Consider the following 21,307-nt stretch of genomic DNA (forward strand, 5'->3'; position numbering starts at 1 on the left):
CTCTTCTCGTAAATTAATTTAATTCAAAAATTAAATATTTTTGGCCACCCTGTATAAATAATAATTATGATTTTTATACCATTGAATAGAGAATTGAATAACCTCTCAAATGAGCTAGCACATGACCCCTATTTTCATTACTATTATGCTAAAATATCATAATTTAAAAATAGAAATCGAAAATCTGTATACAGGGTGTCCCAGACTAATTTAGCCAGGCTAATCTCTTAAACGAATAGAGATTTTCGAATGGGACAAAAAGTGGTCTGTTCTACTTGTAATACACTTTAATCTGGCGTAGAAAAAAATCATCCTCTAAATATTCATCCCTTAGTTACAACCCCTAACTTTAATTTTTTTAATAGCACCCTGTATATTTTTTTATAGTTTTGGATGTGGTCTTCTATCGTCTATTCAGCACATTTTTTGAAAATAAAATCGGTTCGTAAATAACCAAGAAAATATCAGTTTAGTTTTGGTAATTATGTGTCCCATACTACTTAATTTATCCAGGCTCTATTTCCTAAACGAATAGAGATTTTCGAATGGGACAAAAACTGATCTATTACATTTGTAATGCACTTTAATATGGCGTAAAAAAATTATCCCCTAAATATTCATCCCTTAGTTACATACCCTAACTTTATTTTTTTAAATAGCACCCTGTAAGTTAGGGATGAATATTTAGGGGATGAATTTTTTCTACGCGATATGAAAGTGTATTACAAATGGAATAGATCAGTTTTTGTCCCATTCGAAAATCTCTATTCGTTTAAGAAATATAGCCTGGATAAATTAGTCTGGGACAAACAATTAACAAAAATAAACTGATAGTTTCTTGGTTATTTACGAACCGATTTTGTTTTAAAAAAATGTGTTGAATAGACGATAAAAGACTACATCCAAAACTATAAAAAAATATACAGGGTACTATTAAAAAAATTAAAGTTAGGAAACTTAAAACTTAAAAAAAAAATTAAAACTTAAAACCGAGAAACTTAAAACAATAGGAAATAAATTCAACATTTCAACAACATTCAAAACAACAAACACATTGAGATCTATTCTATCTAAAACTAAACCTAACAATGAACAAGAAAGAACAAAGAATTGCATTTATAAAATACCTTGTGAATGCGAACAATTTTATTTAGGTGAAACATCAAGACCATTAAACGTTAGAATAAGTGAACATCAGTTTTATATTAAAAATAGAGAATTTGATAGATCTCAAATATGTCAATACGCATGGGATAATGAACATAGAGTTCAGTGGAGAGATTCAAGTATAGTCCTGAAAGAATCAGATAGTAAAAAGAGAAAAATCAAAGAAACGGCTCTAATTATGCTAAATGAAACCAATTGTGTCGCAAATTCCTCGGTAGAATGCAGTAGGATGTGGTTACCCATACTGAAAGAGGAAGTCAATAGAAAGAAAATACCACGATTAGTAAGTCAATAACATATCGAGTTAGTACAAATTTTATATTTTAGTATTACTTATTGTATATCTATGTATTATTAATATTATTTATAATTTAAACATATTAAAGTCAGAATTTGGTATTAGTTTTTTGAAAGTAAATTAAATGTAAGACCAAATACTTACGATGTCGGAATAGTATCACGAGGTTTTTTCCTGGTTTTCCCTCGTGATTTACTATGGAATCTCTAACGCGAGAATTTTACTGTCATCGTTGCATTTGTTTGTCTTTCTAAAGACAAATTACATGCTATGATTTTTTTGTGACGGATATTCTTGAGTTGGGATTGATTTCATGTAATCGAATGAACTATCTTTTAGTAAAGTCGTCCCAGGAACGCAACTCATAAATATTGGCGATATCATTTTAAAGTCTTCTACTTTAAAATGTATAATATACGTCTGAATTGCCAATATAAATGAGTCAGATTAAATAAATTATAGAAGAATTTTTTTACTTAGCAACAACATTTTTGTTTATTTTAGTAGTATTTTGTATTTTGACAACGAAACCCGATTTGGGCTTCGAAACGTTAATAAAATTATTTTTTCAATTTAATTGTGGCTTATTTCCCACTAAATAGTTAATCTTAAAGTTAGGGGTTGTAATTAAGGGATGAATATTTAGGGGATGATTTTTTTGTACGCCATATTAAAGTGTATTACAAGTAGAATATATCACTTTTTGTCCCATTCGAAAATCTCTATTCGTTTAAGAGATAAAGCGTGGCTAAATTAGTCTGGGACACCGTGTATAGAAGAGAATAAGAGAAGCTATTGCAGAAGATATGTAGATAGATAGATAAATTGCAGAATAAGATATCGAAGAAGTAGGAACAAGACATCACTGAAACCCAATTTGAATTTAAGAATGCCATGGGTACACGAGAGGCATCATTTGGATTTAACATCCTCATGCAAAGATGTATGGATGTAAACCAACCACTCTATGTTTGTTTTATTGATTACAATAAGGCGTTCGATAAGGTCCGGCACAACTGTCTTACACAGTTGCTTAAAGATAAACACATTGAAAAAAATTCGGTCGCTGACCAGCGAATAGAACACACGTGTTTAGCTCGTATCTTAACTCGATTCTCGGGCAGATATAGCAATAAAACAATTGTGTTATACAAAAGTGCAGTGTAACTATAAACCAATATATGTAGGTACATAAATAAACAACCTAATTAGTTAACTAATTATACAGTGAAAAAATCGGAAAAAAGTAATTCCAACGATAAGGAATTAAATTCTTGTGTAAAGTGATAAAAACTTGTGTGATATCGAATATAAACAAAGCAGGTTTTTGCAGTAGGTGGAAACAAAACAATATTGTGAATGGTGTATTTCTACAGGAAAATAAAGCATATTAATAAACAGAATCAGCTGTAAGTAGAAAACTTTATTATAATATAATTAATTTTATTATAAACAGATAACCAGGGCCGGATTTTGATTTTGATTTTTACCTAGGAATAAAAGTGCTGGAAAATTAGTAACGGCTAGCGCGGGTGCGGGTGGGAATTTGAACTGTGAGTAGAGTTCTCCACGAAACTTCACCCGTGACGCATTGACTAATAACTCTAGCACGAAAAATAACTAGGAATTAAGAACAATGAGTTCAGATAGCGAATTAGATGATGAAATGAAAAGGAGAAGGGAAGAGGAGGAACATCCCAGCAAAAAATCAAAAATAACAGCTAGAACATCACAAAAAACAGATGAAGATAACATAAGTGGAATGGAACAAATGATGAAAATGATGAGGGAATTAGCAATGGATATAAAAGACATAAAAAAAGAACAATATAGATCTGGAGACGAAATCACACAACTAAAGAATGAAATTAAAGAACTGAAAGATCAACAAAGCGGCTACAAAGATGAAATAAAAAAGCTGCGAGAAACAAACGAAAAAGCTATAAAACAAATAGGTCAATTAGAAAAAGAAATTAGTATAGCAAATGAAAAAATAGAGAAATTGGAAAGAGAAAGAAAGAGAAAAAATGTAATAATACAAGGAATAAAAATTGATACAAATGATCAGAAAGTTTTACGAGGGGCTATGGAGAATTTTATGGAAAAAGAGCTACAAGTTTCAGTAGATGTAAATGGAGCAAGGAAAATAGGAGAAAATACTGTCATAGTGGAACTCAACAGCGTGAAAAACAAAATAGAAGTAATGAAAAATAAAAGTAAATTAAAAACCAAAAAGGACGAAAGAATCTATATTAATGATGATATGTCAAAAGAAGAAAGAATTATTCAGAAAGAAATTAGAAGCAAGGCTATGGTAGAGAGGCATAATGGAAAAAATGTAAAAATAGGATACCAGAAGCTAATCATTAATGGTGAAATATGGACATGGAATAACAACCAACAACAACTCATAAAAGAGAAAAATATACAACCAAAAAACTAGCAATACAACGAAAGCAGACTGAAATAGCGGAGATGACATGGCAAAGTACAGGTACACGAAATAGACAAAATGTACAGATTATTAATGAAAAGCAGCCCATAAAAGAACATATATTAGTAGGAACATGGAATGTAAGAGGAACATACGAAGAAGGAAAACTGAAACACCTAGTAGATGAATGTAAAAAATATAAATTCGAAATAGTAGCACTACAAGAAACGAAACAACTAGGCCAAAACTCAATGGAAATAAATGACTATTTATTTTTCAATAGCGGAGGCGAAAATAGAATGTTAGGCACAGGATTTGTAGTAAACAAAAAGCTGAAAGATCTAATCGTTGACTTTAAACCAATTTCAGAGAGAATATGCATACTAAGAATAAGAGGAAAATACCAAAAAATAACATTTATAAACATACATGCACCGACTGAAGAGAAAAACATAGAGATAAAGGAAGACTTCTACAGTCAAATAGATACAGTATTCGAAAATATTCCCAAATACGATATAAAAATAGTACTAGGTGATGCTAATGCCAAAATAGGAAAAGAAGAAATATACACACCCACCATAGGAAAATATAGTCTGCATGAAACAACGAATGAAAATGGTCACCTCTTAATAGATTTTGCAAAAGAAAAAAACATGATCGTTATGAGCACGTACTTTCAACACAAAAGAATATATCAAGGAACATGGAGATCACCAGATGGAAAAACCATAAATCAAATAGATCATGTGCTCATCGAAAAAGACATGGAAAAATGTATAAAGAACATAAGAACATATAGAGGACCGGATGCAGACACAGATCACTTTATAGTCGGAATACAACTTAAACAGGTTATACCAGTTCTTAGAAATCAACAGAAAAAAAGGTACAAAGTAACTAAACCTATTAGACTACTGTCAGAAGAAGAACAAAGTAAATATGAAAGACTAGTCACTAGAGAACTGGAAAATATTGCAGAAAATGAAAACATCGAACAAAAATGGACGCAAATAAAAGTATGTATGACCAAAGCAGCGCAAGTCAGTAATAGAAATATAAAAGATGGATTCAAAGAATGGTTTGATGAAGAATGTAAAATAGAACTGGATGAAAGAAATAAGTTAAGACTCAAAATGATGCAAGTGAAAACACCAGAGATGGAGATACAATACAACGAACAAAGAAAACGAACTAAAAGAATCATAAGAGTAAAGAAAAGAAAGTACAACGAAGATAAATTGAAATGCATAGAAGAAAACTATAAAAATGGAGAAGTCAGGAACTTATATCAAGGAGTAAAAAATGAGAAAAAGGGGTTCCAAAGAAAACCTGTACACTACAAAAGCAAAAATGGAAGGAATTTAGTAAGCGACGAAGAAATACTGAGCAGATGGAGAGAATACTTCGAAGAGCTTCTAAATGAAATTCCCACAACAGAATATGCAGAAGAAGAAGAAGAAGGACCGAATGAAAATATTGATCAAGAAGAAATGCAGGAAAGACCGCCTAATGAAAAAGAAATAAAAGAAATAATAGAAAAACTAAAGAAAAACAAGAGCCCAGGTAAGGATGAAATAACAGCTGAAATGTTTAAATATGGAGGACCAGTACTAATTAAGCATTTGGAAAAGCTGATAAAAGAAATTTGGGAACAAGAACACATACCAAAAGAATGGACTGAAGCCACACTGTGTCCAATTCACAAAAAAGGCGACAAAAGTTTATGCCATAATTACAGGGGAGTAGCCCTACTAAACGTTGCATATAAAATACTTGCAGTACATATAAAAGACAAGATAACACAAAAGATAGATAATGACATAGGAGAATATCAATGTGGATTCAGAAGAGGACGCAGCACGGTGGATCAAATTTTCCTGCTGCGTGAGATACAAGCGGAAAGCTACGAATACGGAAAATCTACAATGGCCCTATTCATTGACTTTAAACAAGCTTTTGACAGAGTTAAGCGAAAAGAAATATACAAAGCACTATGTGAAATTGGAATTAGTAAAAAATTAATAAAGATGGTAAAAGTTACACTCAGAGAAACAGAGAACAGGGTTAAAATAAATGGAAAGGAAACAGATAAGTTTAGGGTCGGTGAAGGGGTACGACAAGGAGACCCACTGTCATCACTGTTGTTTAGTATCCTTCTTGAAATAGTCATCAGAGAAGCCGAAATTAACAGGACAGGACTTGTATACCAACGAAAACACCAATGCTTGGCATTCGCTGATGACATAGTAATGATAGCCAGAAGCAAACAAGAATTACAAGAAATACTAAAAAGACTAGAGGCGATAGGAAGAAAGAAAGGGATATACATAAACGAAGAAAAGACTAAATATATGGAATGGACAAAACGAGAATACACACAAGGACAATACCTGACAATAAACACAGAGGCAAAAATATATAAATTCGAGGAAGTAGAGAGATTCCAATATCTAGGAGCGACATTCACTAGGAGACCAAATATAAAAGAAGAAATCCAAGCGAGAATTATGGCTGGTAATCGTTGTATCTTTGCTCTAAACAACTTATTGAGAAATAAGAACATATCTAGAGGGGCTAAGATAAGAATATACAAGACAGTGATAAGACCTATAGTCTTGTATGCCAGTGAAACATGGACGATGAACAAATCCGAGCAAGTCATGCTTAAAGTATGGGAAAGAAAAGTCCTAAGAAAAATATTTGGCGGAAAGATATGGAATGGAATGTGGATAAGAAGACCAAATGTGGAATTGGAGAGGATGTATGGTGAACCAAACATAGTAGGGATCGTAAAATCACAAAGACTGAGATGGTTGGGACATATCCAAAGGATGCCAAACACGAGACTTCCCAAAAAAATACTAACGGGAGGAATAGGAGGAAAGAAGAAGAAAGGTAGACCGAAAACCAGATGGAAGAAAGATGTTGAAAAAGACATAGAAGAACTGAAAATCACAAATTGGAAAAATAAAGCAGCAAATAGGAGAGATTGGAAAGGAATAGTAAACCAAGCCATGGGCCTTCTAGGCCTGGAGAGCTAAACTATATATATATATATGATTTTTATACCATTGAATAGAGAATTGAATAACCTCTCAAATGAGCTAGCACATGACCCCTATTTTCATTACTATTATGCTAAAATATCATAATTTAAAAATAGAAATCGAAAATCTGTATACAGGGTGTCCCAGACTAATTTAGCCAGGCTAATCTCTTAAACGAATAGAGATTTTCGAATGGGACAAAAAGTGGTCTGTTCTACTTGTAATACACTTTAATCTGGCGTAGAAAAAAATCATCCTCTAAATATTCATCCCTTAGTTACAACCCCTAACTTTAATTTTTTTAATAGCACCCTGTATATTTTTTTATAGTTTTGGATGTGGTCTTCTATCGTCTATTCAGCACATTTTTTGAAAATAAAATCGGTTCGTAAATAACCAAGAAAATATCAGTTTAGTTTTGGTAATTATGTGTCCCATACTACTTAATTTATCCAGGCTCTATTTCCTAAACGAATAGAGATTTTCGAATGGGACAAAAACTGATCTATTACATTTGTAATGCACTTTAATATGGCGTAAAAAAATTATCCCCTAAATATTCATCCCTTAGTTACATACCCTAACTTTATTTTTTTAAATAGCACCCTGTAAGTTAGGGATGAATATTTAGGGGATGAATTTTTTCTACGCGATATGAAAGTGTATTACAAATGGAATAGATCAGTTTTTGTCCCATTCGAAAATCTCTATTCGTTTAAGAAATATAGCCTGGATAAATTAGTCTGGGACAAACAATTAACAAAAATAAACTGATAGTTTCTTGGTTATTTACGAACCGATTTTGTTTTAAAAAAATGTGTTGAATAGACGATAAAAGACTACATCCAAAACTATAAAAAAATATACAGGGTACTATTAAAAAAATTAAAGTTAGGAAACTTAAAACTTAAAAAAAAAATTAAAACTTAAAACCGAGAAACTTAAAACAATAGGAAATAAATTCAACATTTCAACAACATTCAAAACAACAAACACATTGAGATCTATTCTATCTAAAACTAAACCTAACAATGAACAAGAAAGAACAAAGAATTGCATTTATAAAATACCTTGTGAATGCGAACAATTTTATTTAGGTGAAACATCAAGACCATTAAACGTTAGAATAAGTGAACATCAGTTTTATATTAAAAATAGAGAATTTGATAGATCTCAAATATGTCAATACGCATGGGATAATGAACATAGAGTTCAGTGGAGAGATTCAAGTATAGTCCTGAAAGAATCAGATAGTAAAAAGAGAAAAATCAAAGAAACGGCTCTAATTATGCTAAATGAAACCAATTGTGTCGCAAATTCCTCGGTAGAATGCAGTAGGATGTGGTTACCCATACTGAAAGAGGAAGTCAATAGAAAGAAAATACCACGATTAGTAAGTCAATAACATATCGAGTTAGTACAAATTTTATATTTTAGTATTACTTATTGTATATCTATGTATTATTAATATTATTTATAATTTAAACATATTAAAGTCAGAATTTGGTATTAGTTTTTTGAAAGTAAATTAAATGTAAGACCAAATACTTACGATGTCGGAATAGTATCACGAGGTTTTTTCCTGGTTTTCCCTCGTGATTTACTATGGAATCTCTAACGCGAGAATTTTACTGTCATCGTTGCATTTGTTTGTCTTTCTAAAGACAAATTACATGCTATGATTTTTTTGTGACGGATATTCTTGAGTTGGGATTGATTTCATGTAATCGAATGAACTATCTTTTAGTAAAGTCGTCCCAGGAACGCAACTCATAAATATTGGCGATATCATTTTAAAGTCTTCTACTTTAAAATGTATAATATACGTCTGAATTGCCAATATAAATGAGTCAGATTAAATAAATTATAGAAGAATTTTTTTACTTAGCAACAACATTTTTGTTTATTTTAGTAGTATTTTGTATTTTGACAACGAAACCCGATTTGGGCTTCGAAACGTTAATAAAATTATTTTTTCAATTTAATTGTGGCTTATTTCCCACTAAATAGTTAATCTTAAAGTTAGGGGTTGTAATTAAGGGATGAATATTTAGGGGATGATTTTTTTGTACGCCATATTAAAGTGTATTACAAGTAGAATATATCACTTTTTGTCCCATTCGAAAATCTCTATTCGTTTAAGAGATAAAGCGTGGCTAAATTAGTCTGGGACACCGTGTATAGAAGAGAATAAGAGAAGCTATTGCAGAAGATATGTAGATAGATAGATAAATTGCAGAATAAGATATCGAAGAAGTAGGAACAAGACATCACTGAAACCCAATTTGAATTTAAGAATGCCATGGGTACACGAGAGGCATCATTTGGATTTAACATCCTCATGCAAAGATGTATGGATGTAAACCAACCACTCTATGTTTGTTTTATTGATTACAATAAGGCGTTCGATAAGGTCCGGCACAACTGTCTTACACAGTTGCTTAAAGATAAACACATTGAAAAAAATGACTTCAGAATAATAATTCATCTCTACTTTAACCTTCGGAGGACCAAGGGGGATAAATTTTGACCACAATGCATGTTTTTATTTAATACATTCAGAAATATTTTCAATTTTAAACTCATTATTTTGTATTTGACTTTAATATCATTCTAGATACCCTCATATTTTGTAATAAACAAAATTCCCTATATTTTACAAAAAAAAAATTCTGAATTTGGGGTCAAAGACGGCCCAACTCCCTTGGCCTTCCATGTTCCAATTTTATATTAAGTAAATACCGTCTATTATGTGGAATTGTTTGTAAGAAACATTCCAATATTGAAAAAAACAGGTTTGTTAAACCTGTGGCGACGTAAATTAGTATATTTTAAAATTTCTTTAATTCTAAGTTCAGAATGATGATTCCTGTGTTTGTTCAGTTGTAATTAAAAATATATTTTACTAATGTTTATTTATCATTTATTGATATAATAGTAACATTAAAATTATGAACACATTATTTTATGTCTTAAAACAACTTAATTTTCTTGTCAATTGTCATTTTTGACTTGGGGTCATTTTTTACCCCCGTTGGTCGTCCGTATAACAAAAAAAGGTTGGTCATCGGAAGGTTAACCAAAAAGCAAAAGTCAGAGTAGGTAAAGAATTTTGGGGGAAGTAGAGATAAAAAGAGGCGTAAGGCAAGGTTGCATACTCTCCCCCTTATTGTTCAATTTATATTCGGAAGAAATAATTAAAAAATCACTCGAAAATGTAACAATTGGAATAAAAGTCAACGGCAGACCCATCAACAATATATCAGATATGCCGATGATACTATACTAATTGCAGATAATATACAAGACCTACAGGCACTCTTAGATAATGTAGTAAATGCTAGTGAGGAAAGCGGACTAACGCTTAACGCTATGTAACGGTCCACCCGTTATAATATTATTTTTAGCTCTTTAATTATTTTTATAATTATTTTCTCTTGACCTCCCAATTAATTTCTGTAACTTTCTCGTAAAGGACCACTTACGTGACGTCACACGTCGGCGTCTATTGAACATACTTATCGAATCGTTCCGTGACATTTAATTCATGTTCTGTGGTCGTTTGAGGTTCTCCTCTTTGAAGCAGAGAGGAAGGACCGACACTTGACTTGTAGCTGTGAGGTGGGTAGTTGGTACCATAAAATGGTGGTTGATTTCCATCATAATTATTTTATTCAACATCAAGAATCGGAATAAAATCACCGGTAATAAAATCTTTTTTTATAATCATTTTTTTGTTAGCCTTGAATATTAAAATATTAGTCCCATTGTTAAACTTTCTTAGTCCATTTATTAGGTGAAGTTATGTAGATTATTTCGATTTTTATTTAATATTCATTCAAGGGAAATTATAGGTATATTAACATGTTTTGGGTTTTTACATAACCAAACATTTCTGAAGTCCTCAAATTAATATTGGAAATAATTATCGTTACTTCTCTGTACGTTTTAAACTGATTGAGCATCCAATACATTTATAAATTGTCAAATAACTATCTTTTGCCTGGCTTCATACCATTCCATGAAGGTATATAAAATGTATGTAGATGGCTATTATTATATTAATCTCATATTCTCTCAGATAAATCATATTTTATATTCCAATTTCAAATTAAATGTCATTATTTGTTCATGTCTTCACACTCAAAATAGTTCAAGGTTACCTGAGATTAGTTTTTGTTCCATTTTTAATGGTCGTTTTTTCTATATTATTGCTTCTGGAAATAAAACTGGGAATGTTTTTTTTAGCCATTTTGGAGAAACCACAATGTGAAGTCGTAGCCCCTTTGATCACCTAGGGAAACCATTACAGCCACAGTCAAGTCACTCTGGGAGTATGTCATTTGGGAAACACTTGGGGCGTTCCTGCTCCTGATTTTCGTTCTACACCTGGACATATAGGAGGTACCGTTTCGTACCACCCAGGTGCTCATTTTGGGTTGCAGTAGCGGACTTTTTAGGAGTCATTTGGATTTGTTTGGGAACATTTAAGTTTGTGTGGATTTGAGTAACTATAGTGTTTATATTTCAGACATTTGGTTAATGCACTATGTTTGTTAATATTTTTTTTTTCAATTTAGCTTACACTTGGTTTTTATTATAACATATTTGAATATTAGTGTATTTGGTTCCCAAACTATTGTATCTATGGTAAGTTACTTATGTGCACAAGGTAATCAGGCATAGAAAATTAGGGTTTTATATTTTATTATTGGTTTGATATTTATTTTGTAATATTACTTGCTTGTTTCCCAAATATTTTATTGTTATTCGCTTTATTCCATTTGTTCGGTTAATTTAGGTCATCGTTTCGGTATTTATCTTACCTTCATTTTTATGACTTTTACTAATTAATTTTGCTTAATTCATCATCGTGTTTTCTCTTCGTCAGGCTTTTGCCTATTTATTTATATATTTTTCATATTTTTCGGGTTTTAATTTAGTTGTACGTAGCAAGCGTACTATAACCATTTGGTAGAAATCTCATGTGAGTTGTACCCTATATGTAAGTAAGAGGTACTTATGTAATTTTGTAACAGGTAACATTATTGTTGTTATCTCAGATATAGCTTTTGTATAACGTATGTCATTTTAGAGTCACATAATATAAAATTTGGTTTAACTCAAAGATTGTCAAAAATCTAGGTAGTTATTTTTAATAAATATTTATTTATTTTGTATATCATTTATTTTTATTATTCCTTTATGTTCATGTTTACTGATTTAATATAGTTAATATTTGACAGCAGTGTAAGATATCTGGGAGAGTGATCGAAGATCATTTTCTTGGCGCCCATGATTTGTTAGTTTTATTTAATTGGTTCTTCTTTAGCAATTATTTACCTTTATTTATTTTCAGAACATTATTCTTATCTTAGCATATACCTTTTCTAGTCGTCATCATTATCTACTTGAGCTACTGTTCTTCGACAGGCATGCAAACGAGCCGTATCCATCCTTGAGTGTTAAGTTGTTCTCTTGCATCTCTTGCTAGCCAACTCCATTCAGTTTGCATTTGTCTATTCATACTTTTATTATTTCAGTTCATCTATTTCTACATCTCATTATCCCCCCGACAAGTACTTAAGTTTTCCTTAGTATTTCCCTTACCACCCCATCTCTTCATTTTGTTCCAATAGTTCACATCTAATTAGTATATATTTAATTTTATTTTTCCTTACTTCTGTTGGAGTTTATCGTCCTCTTTACTTACACTGCAACAGAAGTACTTTTTTTGTTTCACTGGCGCCCAACGTAGGGCTAACAAAAAAATTATGATAAAAAAAGATTTTATTACCGGTGATTTTATTCCGATTACAAGAGGAGTTGTGTTACTCACATGTCTCCTCACTCCAGACAACCATTGATAACTTTTCACTTCAAATTTCTTGATGTTGAATAAAATAATTATGATGGAAATCAACCGCCATTTTATGGTACCAACTACCCACCTCACAGCCACAAGTCAAGTGTCGGTCCTTCCTCTCTGCTTCAAAGAGGAGAACCTCAAACGACCACAGAACATGCAATTAAATGTCACGGAACGATTCGATAAGTATGTTCAGTAGACGCCGACGTGTGACGTCACGTAAGTGGTCCTTTACGAGAAAGTTACAGAAATTAATTGGGAGGTCAAGAGAAAATAATTATAAAAATAATTAAAGAGCTAAAAATGATATTATAACGGGTGGACCGTTACAGCTAATAAAAGAAAATGTATGATAATTTCCAAAACACAACAACAAGACATTTTAAACATAGGAGGGGTGCCAATAGAAAAAGTTAAAAAATAAAGATATCTTGGTACAATTATTAATGAGAAGAACGAGTATACAGAAGAAATAAAAATGAGAATTGGACAAGCTAGAGCAACATTTAACAAGAGGAGAAAAGTATTATGCAGTAGGGCATGCTACCTTAGTTTGCAACTCAAAATACAAATATTACATTCATATGTGTTTTCGGTGCCGCTGTATGGGGTGGAGGCCTGGACCTTAAAGAAGTAGTATAGTCTCAAAAACATTGTATGTGGGGTACCTCAAGGTTCAGTATTGGGTCATCTACTTTTCCTTATCTTTATTAATGACATCACTAGTTTAAAAATTAATGGAAAAATCTTTCTTTTTGCTGATGATACCAGTATTAGTTGGAGCAACTCAAATATTGCAACTCTTCATGCTACTATAACTTCTGATCTACTTACAATAAAAACCTGGTCTGACTCTAATTTACTCTCGTTTAACGTAGACAAAACAGTAGCATTATCTTATAAAGGAGCTCTTCAACCCTTACCTCTTAATAACAGCCAGATCAGTACCGTTGATTCTGTAAAATTTCTTGGTATTTTTTTTAGACAACAACCTTAAATGGTCCCTCCATATTGATTTGTTAAGAAAGAAACTATCTTCAGCTTGCTATGCTATAAGATCTGTTTCGAATGAACTCAATTTAGCATCTTCCAAAAAAACATATTTTTCTTTGTTTGAGTCACATCTTCGTTATGGTCTTCCTTTTTGGGGTTCGGGTACAGCAGCCCAATTCGATGTTATTTTCAAATTACAAAAAAGAGCAATAAAATATCTGTTTGGTCTCAGAAGAACAACACATTGCAGAAGTTACTTCAAAGATGACGGAATTTTAACCCTTCCATCTTTGTATATTTTAGAAACTGTTTGCTTAATTCGTAAACATCTACATGTATTTCCACCAAGACCTAATCATGACTACTTTACTAGAAATTCTACCTTTGACGTCTATTTACCGACTCCGCCCTCTGAGTCAGTAAAGAAATCTATATTATATTCCGCAAAAAAAACTGTACAATCATCTCCTTCTACACCTTAAATCTGAAGCATCTTTACCCAAATTCCGCAAACTGACAAAAGCCTACCTATCTGAAAGACCATATTATTCAGTAGAAGAGTTTCTTAATCAATAACTAAGAAATTGCAGTACCCTTCGCACAAGTAGTATTTTTATCTTTTTTTATCTACATATAGGGTAGTGGCACCAGTAGTTGACCAGTACCAGGTAATTGACCAAATTGTTTTTAATGAGCTGAAATAAGAAATCCATAACGTTTTGTTGGTTACTTATAGCTCTAAACTGTGAATAATATATTTGTCCACTAGATGTCGCAAATAACTTGTATAAAGTTTCCGCTTAAGTTGCCATTTGAAGTCCAGTTTGTAGTTTCTCACAGTGTAGATGCCAATAAGCCATTTTGCAATAAGCGTGATAAGTAGACAACTTTTATTTATCTTAAATCATCCATTCAGGTAAAACATTTTATTAAGAAAATATTTTATGTACTGGTTTGTAGATGAATGTAAATAATTATTTTTGTAATATTTATTGTTCAAATGTGTGCCCTATTGTTTTTAATACATGTGTCAACTACTAGATCACAAAACCTGTTGAATATCCCATGATTGACCACTTTGGTCAACTATTGAGGATTTAAAAGAATTGAAGATTTTCAGTCCCTGTCTCTCTTATAGCTTTGAATATATTTTAAGTAAGCTTTCTTATTAAAAAAAAAACATGTTGTTTTGATACAGATCCAATGGTTGACCACAGTTTTTGTATGGTCAACTATTGGTTTCTTTCCATGGTCAATAACTGGAACTTTATTTTTTACTTCAATATTTATTTATTTTATTTAACTCTTGGTTTAACAAGTATTTTTACATTTTTCAGAAACATGTCTGAGACTAACCAACTACCTTTGACGTGCCACATTTTCTATAATTCGATTCACTTATTCCAAAGAAAAGACGAGAGGAATTTAAAAAAACAGAAAGGGGAGAATGGAAGTATTAGGGATGGGAATTATTCTATATTTGGAGAAAATTGAAGAGTAGATGTCAAGAAGAATAAAATGAAGAAAGAGACAATAACACACGATTAGAGGACGAAGCCATTAGTAATATATATGCTGAAGAACAGATTGAACAGAGTAAAACTGAAATGCATGAAAATAGCGGTAAAACTGAAAACCAAATATATAATACCGAGACTGAAGATAAAGAAAATAGCAATGAGAAAGAAATGGAAGAAACAGAATATGCCCAAATTATAAACTCAACGGAAACAACTTCAGAACAAAAAGATGAAACAGGAAATAAAAAAAATATAAATATTTTAAGTGACGTAATTGTACAAAGGCCAGTAACTCCGGTGCCACTACGACAGTCCCAAAAAAGAAATATTAGTGCTGCCTTTTTGGACCATATATTTTGGCCAGAAGAGTCACCTGAAAAGAAGGTGTTTACAAGAAAAGAAAAACTTCCTTATGCCACTACTTCACTTAAATGGTTGCAGTACCACGAAGAGAAAATAAAAGTAAAAACTGAAAAAGAAAGAGAGAAACAAGAGAAGGCATTATTGAGAAAGAAGAAACGAGAGGAAAAATTAAAAGAAACTGAAGAAAAAAATTGGCGAAAAAGGCAAGGGCTACAAAATCTAAAACAAAAGTGAACACAGAGAAAGACACAGATAGTTCAGAAGAATGTGATGAATGGCAGGAGAGTGGCTCAAGTCTAGATGATATTTCAGAACATTTTAGTAGTGACACTGATGAAAATGAGCCACTTGTCAATGAGGTGAAAAATCTTAAAAAAGATATTTCAATAGGTGATTTTTACTTGGTTGCTTTTCCAGGAAAAAAATGTCATCATAACTATGTTTGCTCTGTACAAAATATTTATGACACATCTGAGGTGGAAGTACAAGCTTTTACTCCAATAGAATCAATAAGTCTTTTTTCAAAGTAATTGAAAATTATATTAGCGTTGTAAATGCTGAACAACTTGTAAAGAAACTAGAAAAACCAAATGTTATACCAAGTGGAAATCGCATCAAATTCAAGTTTTCTAATGACGTTATTTGAATATTAAAAGAATAAAAATAAATCCAAAAATTAGAATAATTTTCAAATCAATAATGTTTCATTAATAACAAGTTTTGTAAGCTTTTATTTAAAAATTACTCGGTATTTTTTTAATAAACATTATGTAGTTTTGCTTAAAACTTAATTTTATTTAATCCTATCAAGTGGTCCTTCTTCTTAAAGTTCCCTCTCCTATCGGAGGTTGAATATCATAATGGCTATGGTCACTTTGTTGGCTGCTGATCAAGTGGTCCACTATTGCGGTCAAATACTGGTTTTCCTTGGTCAATTATTAGAGATTTGTGACTTTTTATATTCATAATTTTTTATTTAATAAAAATAATTTATTTTTTCAATGTTTTACAAACTAAACGGAATCACAATACATGGGTCTGCCCTCGTGTATTTTTAAATTTCGTAAAAAGTTTAACGTTTTGTCACTATAAGTCTTTCTGAACAAAAAAACTCTTAACTGGTGCACCGACCCTATTTGGTGTCATATGCAGCGAAACTTATTAATTACTAGGTAGACTATGCAATTTGCAATTTATTTAAATTTTGCAATTAATTCTTTCTGTTTAACTTCATATTTTTGATTATTATTTTAAATATATTGAAGATTTATGTAATTTAGTACAGTAGAACCTCGATTATCCGCCAGGGCACCGGACCAAAGGTATGACGGATAATCTAAAAGACGGTGAACAGAACATTAAAAAAAATTAAAAGTTCATAGTACACCTCTCAAATTTGATGTGTATGTTTTGTGTGACAATATAAGAAGGACTTGTGTACGTACAATCAAAACAATTTGGTTTAAAATATTCTAAAATCTTTGTTTTATTGTTACTCACATTTTGCAACGGGTGAATTTCTTAATCGGCTATCATCGGTAAGATTATGCAATCTATACTTTATTGGTTTCTTTTTGTTGAGAATACCACTCAATAATCATTGCATGTTTGATGCAGCATCTCTAGCTTCTTTGCTCAAATCTAGCTTCTTCAAATATTTGTCAGTTGCAATAGCATAATCGTCATCGCCACTGTCAAATTCCAAGTCTGTGTCAGCTTTTGAATCTGTTTCGTCGGCCTCTGTTGCCATTTCAACAATTTCATCATCTATCAGCCATCAATATCAGTTTTCATCCTCGTCACAAATTAACCATTCGTTTGGCTTATCGCAATGCTCAAAAAAATAAATTAATTAAATTTTTGCTCATGTAGTCAATAAAACTTATGTAGGAACCCTGACGGTTAACAGAGCTGACAGTTAATGGAGAGACGGATAATCGAGGTTTCACTGTAAATTGAATTTGTTATTGTTTTGTTTTCTTGACTTTTTATAAGCTTTGTCTATAAAATTGTACAATTTTTCATGACAGTAAAGCATATTTCTATTCTATTCTAGAATAACAAATGTTGAAGTCCTTAGAAAGATGAAAAAGAAAATCATGAATACGATTAAAATAAGAAAGTTACAATATCTCAACCACGTTATGAGAGGGAATAAATATGTGTTGCTACAAACCATAATGCAGGGAAAAATAGAGGGAAAACGAAATATTCGAAGAAGACGCATCTCCTGGCCCAACAATCTGAGAAAGTGGTATAATTGCAGTTCCATCGACTTGTTCAGAGCTGCAATCTCAAAGTGAAAATAGCTGTGATGGTTACCAACCTCCTTAGAGGAGATAGTACCTAAAGAAGGAGAAGAAGAGAAGATATAACAAATGTTGAAATATTGTATTTATACTTTCAATTATAAGAATTTTACCTGTTTAACTGGAGATTCACTGGAACTTTTTCCTCCTGACTGAGAATTCTTTTCTTCCTCTTTCTTTGTTATCCAGCTACCAAATTCAGACTCTGGCAGATTAAACTCTTGTTCGGAGTTGGGAAAAGGAATAGATTCACATTCGTCTAACGCTTCAAGATTATACATAGTTTCCAAATGGGTCCAAACCCTTTCTGAATCTATGTCTTTGTGTATATTATCCATAAACTTATCACATATAAATGCCATCTGAAAGTATTTATTTATTCCTAAAAAATATTTTTAGAAAGTTTTTTAACCTTTAACTAAACACGCTGGAGTATTTTGTACGGCACATATAATAATTTTACTGCAAATATATTTAAAAATTTAATTTTTGACCCTGTTTATCTATCTAACCTATCACTGGAATGTGCTTTACAATTGTAGTGTTTATTTGAAAAACAACACATGTCCATTTTTTGTATTCTTCTCATAGAATATAGTAGCTTCTTTATCCATCTGACACATTCAGTTGTGTAAAAATCTCAGATGTCCGGAGTATAACACTACACGGAGTAGGACACTACATAGAACATTTGGATAGTTGTATAAAAACAACAGATGCCTCGGAAGTTTTCCTTGATTTGCCAAAATTTTAATTTTTGGACAAGTGTTGTTTTTCAAATAAACGCTTCAATTGGTTTTAGTTTCGTTACAAAATTGTGGTATGCGTATTATATTAAAAACTAATCGTTATACTTCTATAGTAACTATGTTAAAGACGCTTCAGTGGTTTTCAGTAAAACAGAGACTGTACTATTTTACAATGTTGTTATTTTATAAAATAATTAATAGTATAAGAGCTGTGAGACATTTTTGAGTAGGTATTTTAGGCAACCTGAAAATCTTTCAGGTGACTTTTCTATGATAGCCTAATACAAAAATGCCGGTCTGGCTGGAGGGTAGCGGTTATTTTCCCCAAAAATCCCCCCCAAAGTTAAAAAAAGGGCAAAAATTGATATTACAAAAAATACCATTGACGTGACTTTAAAGTAAATTTAAATATTCAAATATAAAGAAAATAAACAGACCAGGCGATTTGAGGGCGATTTTAACTCTGCAAGATACTTGCATGGGCGTCCCAGGATTATTTTCAGGGGATGCATCTGAACTTCACAAGATTTCATCTGAATCTCTACATACTATTAACGAGTATAAAATATACAACTATACATGCATAGCTATGTACACTCCTTCCGGGCAGGGAGGTGCAATTGTTATTTTGACAGGGTATTTTTTAATATTAAAAATAAATATTCTAAAAAAGACAGGTTTTTTTTGGTGAAATTTTCCAACTGCCATGTGATCAAACAAATTACGGGTGCATATAAATGAAAAGCGCTATAGGTAAGCACCAGTGTGAGAAAGAGCGTATACCGATAGCTGTTTGCGTCCTCTGTTCTAACTGAGCGAGTCCGTTCGCTCGAGAAAAATCACGTGACCTAGCGATAACCATGTTGTTGTAACTTTTTCTTAATTAAAGGAAAATAATACGTACTATACAATACAGTGATGAGCAAGCTAATAACCGGCAAAATAGCTCAAAAGGTTGAAAACATAACACATTGCGAAACAAAAAGAGTTTCATCTCTTTTTGTTTCGAGATGTATTATGTTTTCCATCTTTTGAGCTGTTTTGCCGGTTATTAGCGCGCTCATCACTGTAGATTTTGCAAATATGATAGAAAAAAAACAAATGTATTATTATAAATATATAGGTAGAAAAGTATTAAACTATAGACTAAATTAATTCTGTGTCTTGTACTTCTTCTTCAAACTCCTCATCTGAGCTTAAATATTCATTCTCTTTTTCTTTGTTAGACTCCCCTCAAGACTCAGATTCGTCTTCTACCTAATCTGTAAATAGTTATAATATGTATTTAGAGTTAATTAAAAGATTATTAGTGATTAATTAATTGAGTTGCTACGTATTCTTTCTTTTAAAACCAATACTTAATACTTTTCCTTATATAACCAATCACATCAGGTTTTTTATTTCTTAGTATATGACCAAAGTAGCTCATTTTTTTCCTTCATAGTGTTGAGTATTTCTTGTCTAATTTTCATCTTTCTTATTGTTTCCGCGTTTGTTACGTGTTGTGTACATTATTTTTTTACATTATTCGATAACACCACATCTCAACAATGGCAAGTCTTTCTTCAGATGCGCCCGTGGTTGTGCAGGCTTCGACTCCGTACAAAATGATAGAGAATACGTAGCAAATCAATTAATTAATCAGTAATTAATTTTTAATAAATTCTAAATGCATATTACAACTATCTACAGTTCATGTAGAAGAAGAATCTGAGTCTCGAGGGGAGTCTGAGGAAGAAGAAAAGAATGAATATTTAAGCTCAGATGAGGAGTTTGAAGAAGAAGTACAAGATTCGGACACAGAATTTATTTAGTTTATAGTTTTATAATTTTCTACCTATATATTTATAATAATAAATTTGTCATTTCCTATCATATTTGCAAAATCTATTGTATAGTACGTATTATTTTCCTTTAATTAAGGAAAAGTTACTTAAAAAACTATAATATATAACAATTACTCTAACGTTTCGAGGCACAACAACATGGGTATCACCAGGTCACGTGATTTTTCTCGAGCGAACGGACTCACTTCGCTAGAACAGAGGACGCAAACAGCTATCGGTATACGCTCTTTCTCACACTGCTGCTTACCTATAGCGCTTTTCATTTATATGAACCCGTAATTTGTTTGATCACATGGCAGTTGGAAAATTTCACCAAAAAGCTGCCTTTTTTAGAATATTTATTTTTAATATTAAAAAATACCCTGTCAAAATAACAATTGTACCTCCCTGTCCAGAAGGAATATACATAGCTATGCATGTATAGTTGTATATTTTATACTTGTTAATAGTATGTACAGATTCAGATAAAATCTTCTGAAGTTAATATGCATCCCCTGAAAATAATCCTGGGACGCCCATGCAAGTATCTTGCAGAGCTAAAATCGCCCTCAAATCGCCTGGCTTGTTTATTTTCCTAATATTTGAATATTTAAATTTACTTTAAAGTCACGTCAATGATATTTTTTGTAATAACAATTTTTACCCTTTTTTTAACTTTGGGGGGGATTTTTGGGGAAAATAACCGCTACCCTCCAGCCAGACCGGCAT

At 31.7% G+C, this 21,307-nt stretch overlaps 1 protein-coding gene across 1 annotated transcript in view; it reads right to left on the minus strand.

Annotated features, from left to right (window-relative positions):
- The window catches only part of LOC114331492 (MRG/MORF4L-binding protein), a 47,723-nt gene that overhangs the window by 17,964 nt on the left and 8,452 nt on the right, over nt 1–21,307 (minus strand). The window contains exon 2 of the mRNA XM_028281079.2: nt 18,117–18,385. Within this exon, the coding sequence (XP_028136880.1) occupies nt 18,117–18,385 (269 nt within the window). The remainder of the gene's footprint in view (nt 1–18,116; nt 18,386–21,307) is intronic.

The sequence above is a fragment of the Diabrotica virgifera genome, chromosome 2, assembly GCF_917563875.1.
Source record: "Diabrotica virgifera virgifera chromosome 2, PGI_DIABVI_V3a".
Taxonomy (NCBI): domain Eukaryota; kingdom Metazoa; phylum Arthropoda; class Insecta; order Coleoptera; family Chrysomelidae; genus Diabrotica; species Diabrotica virgifera.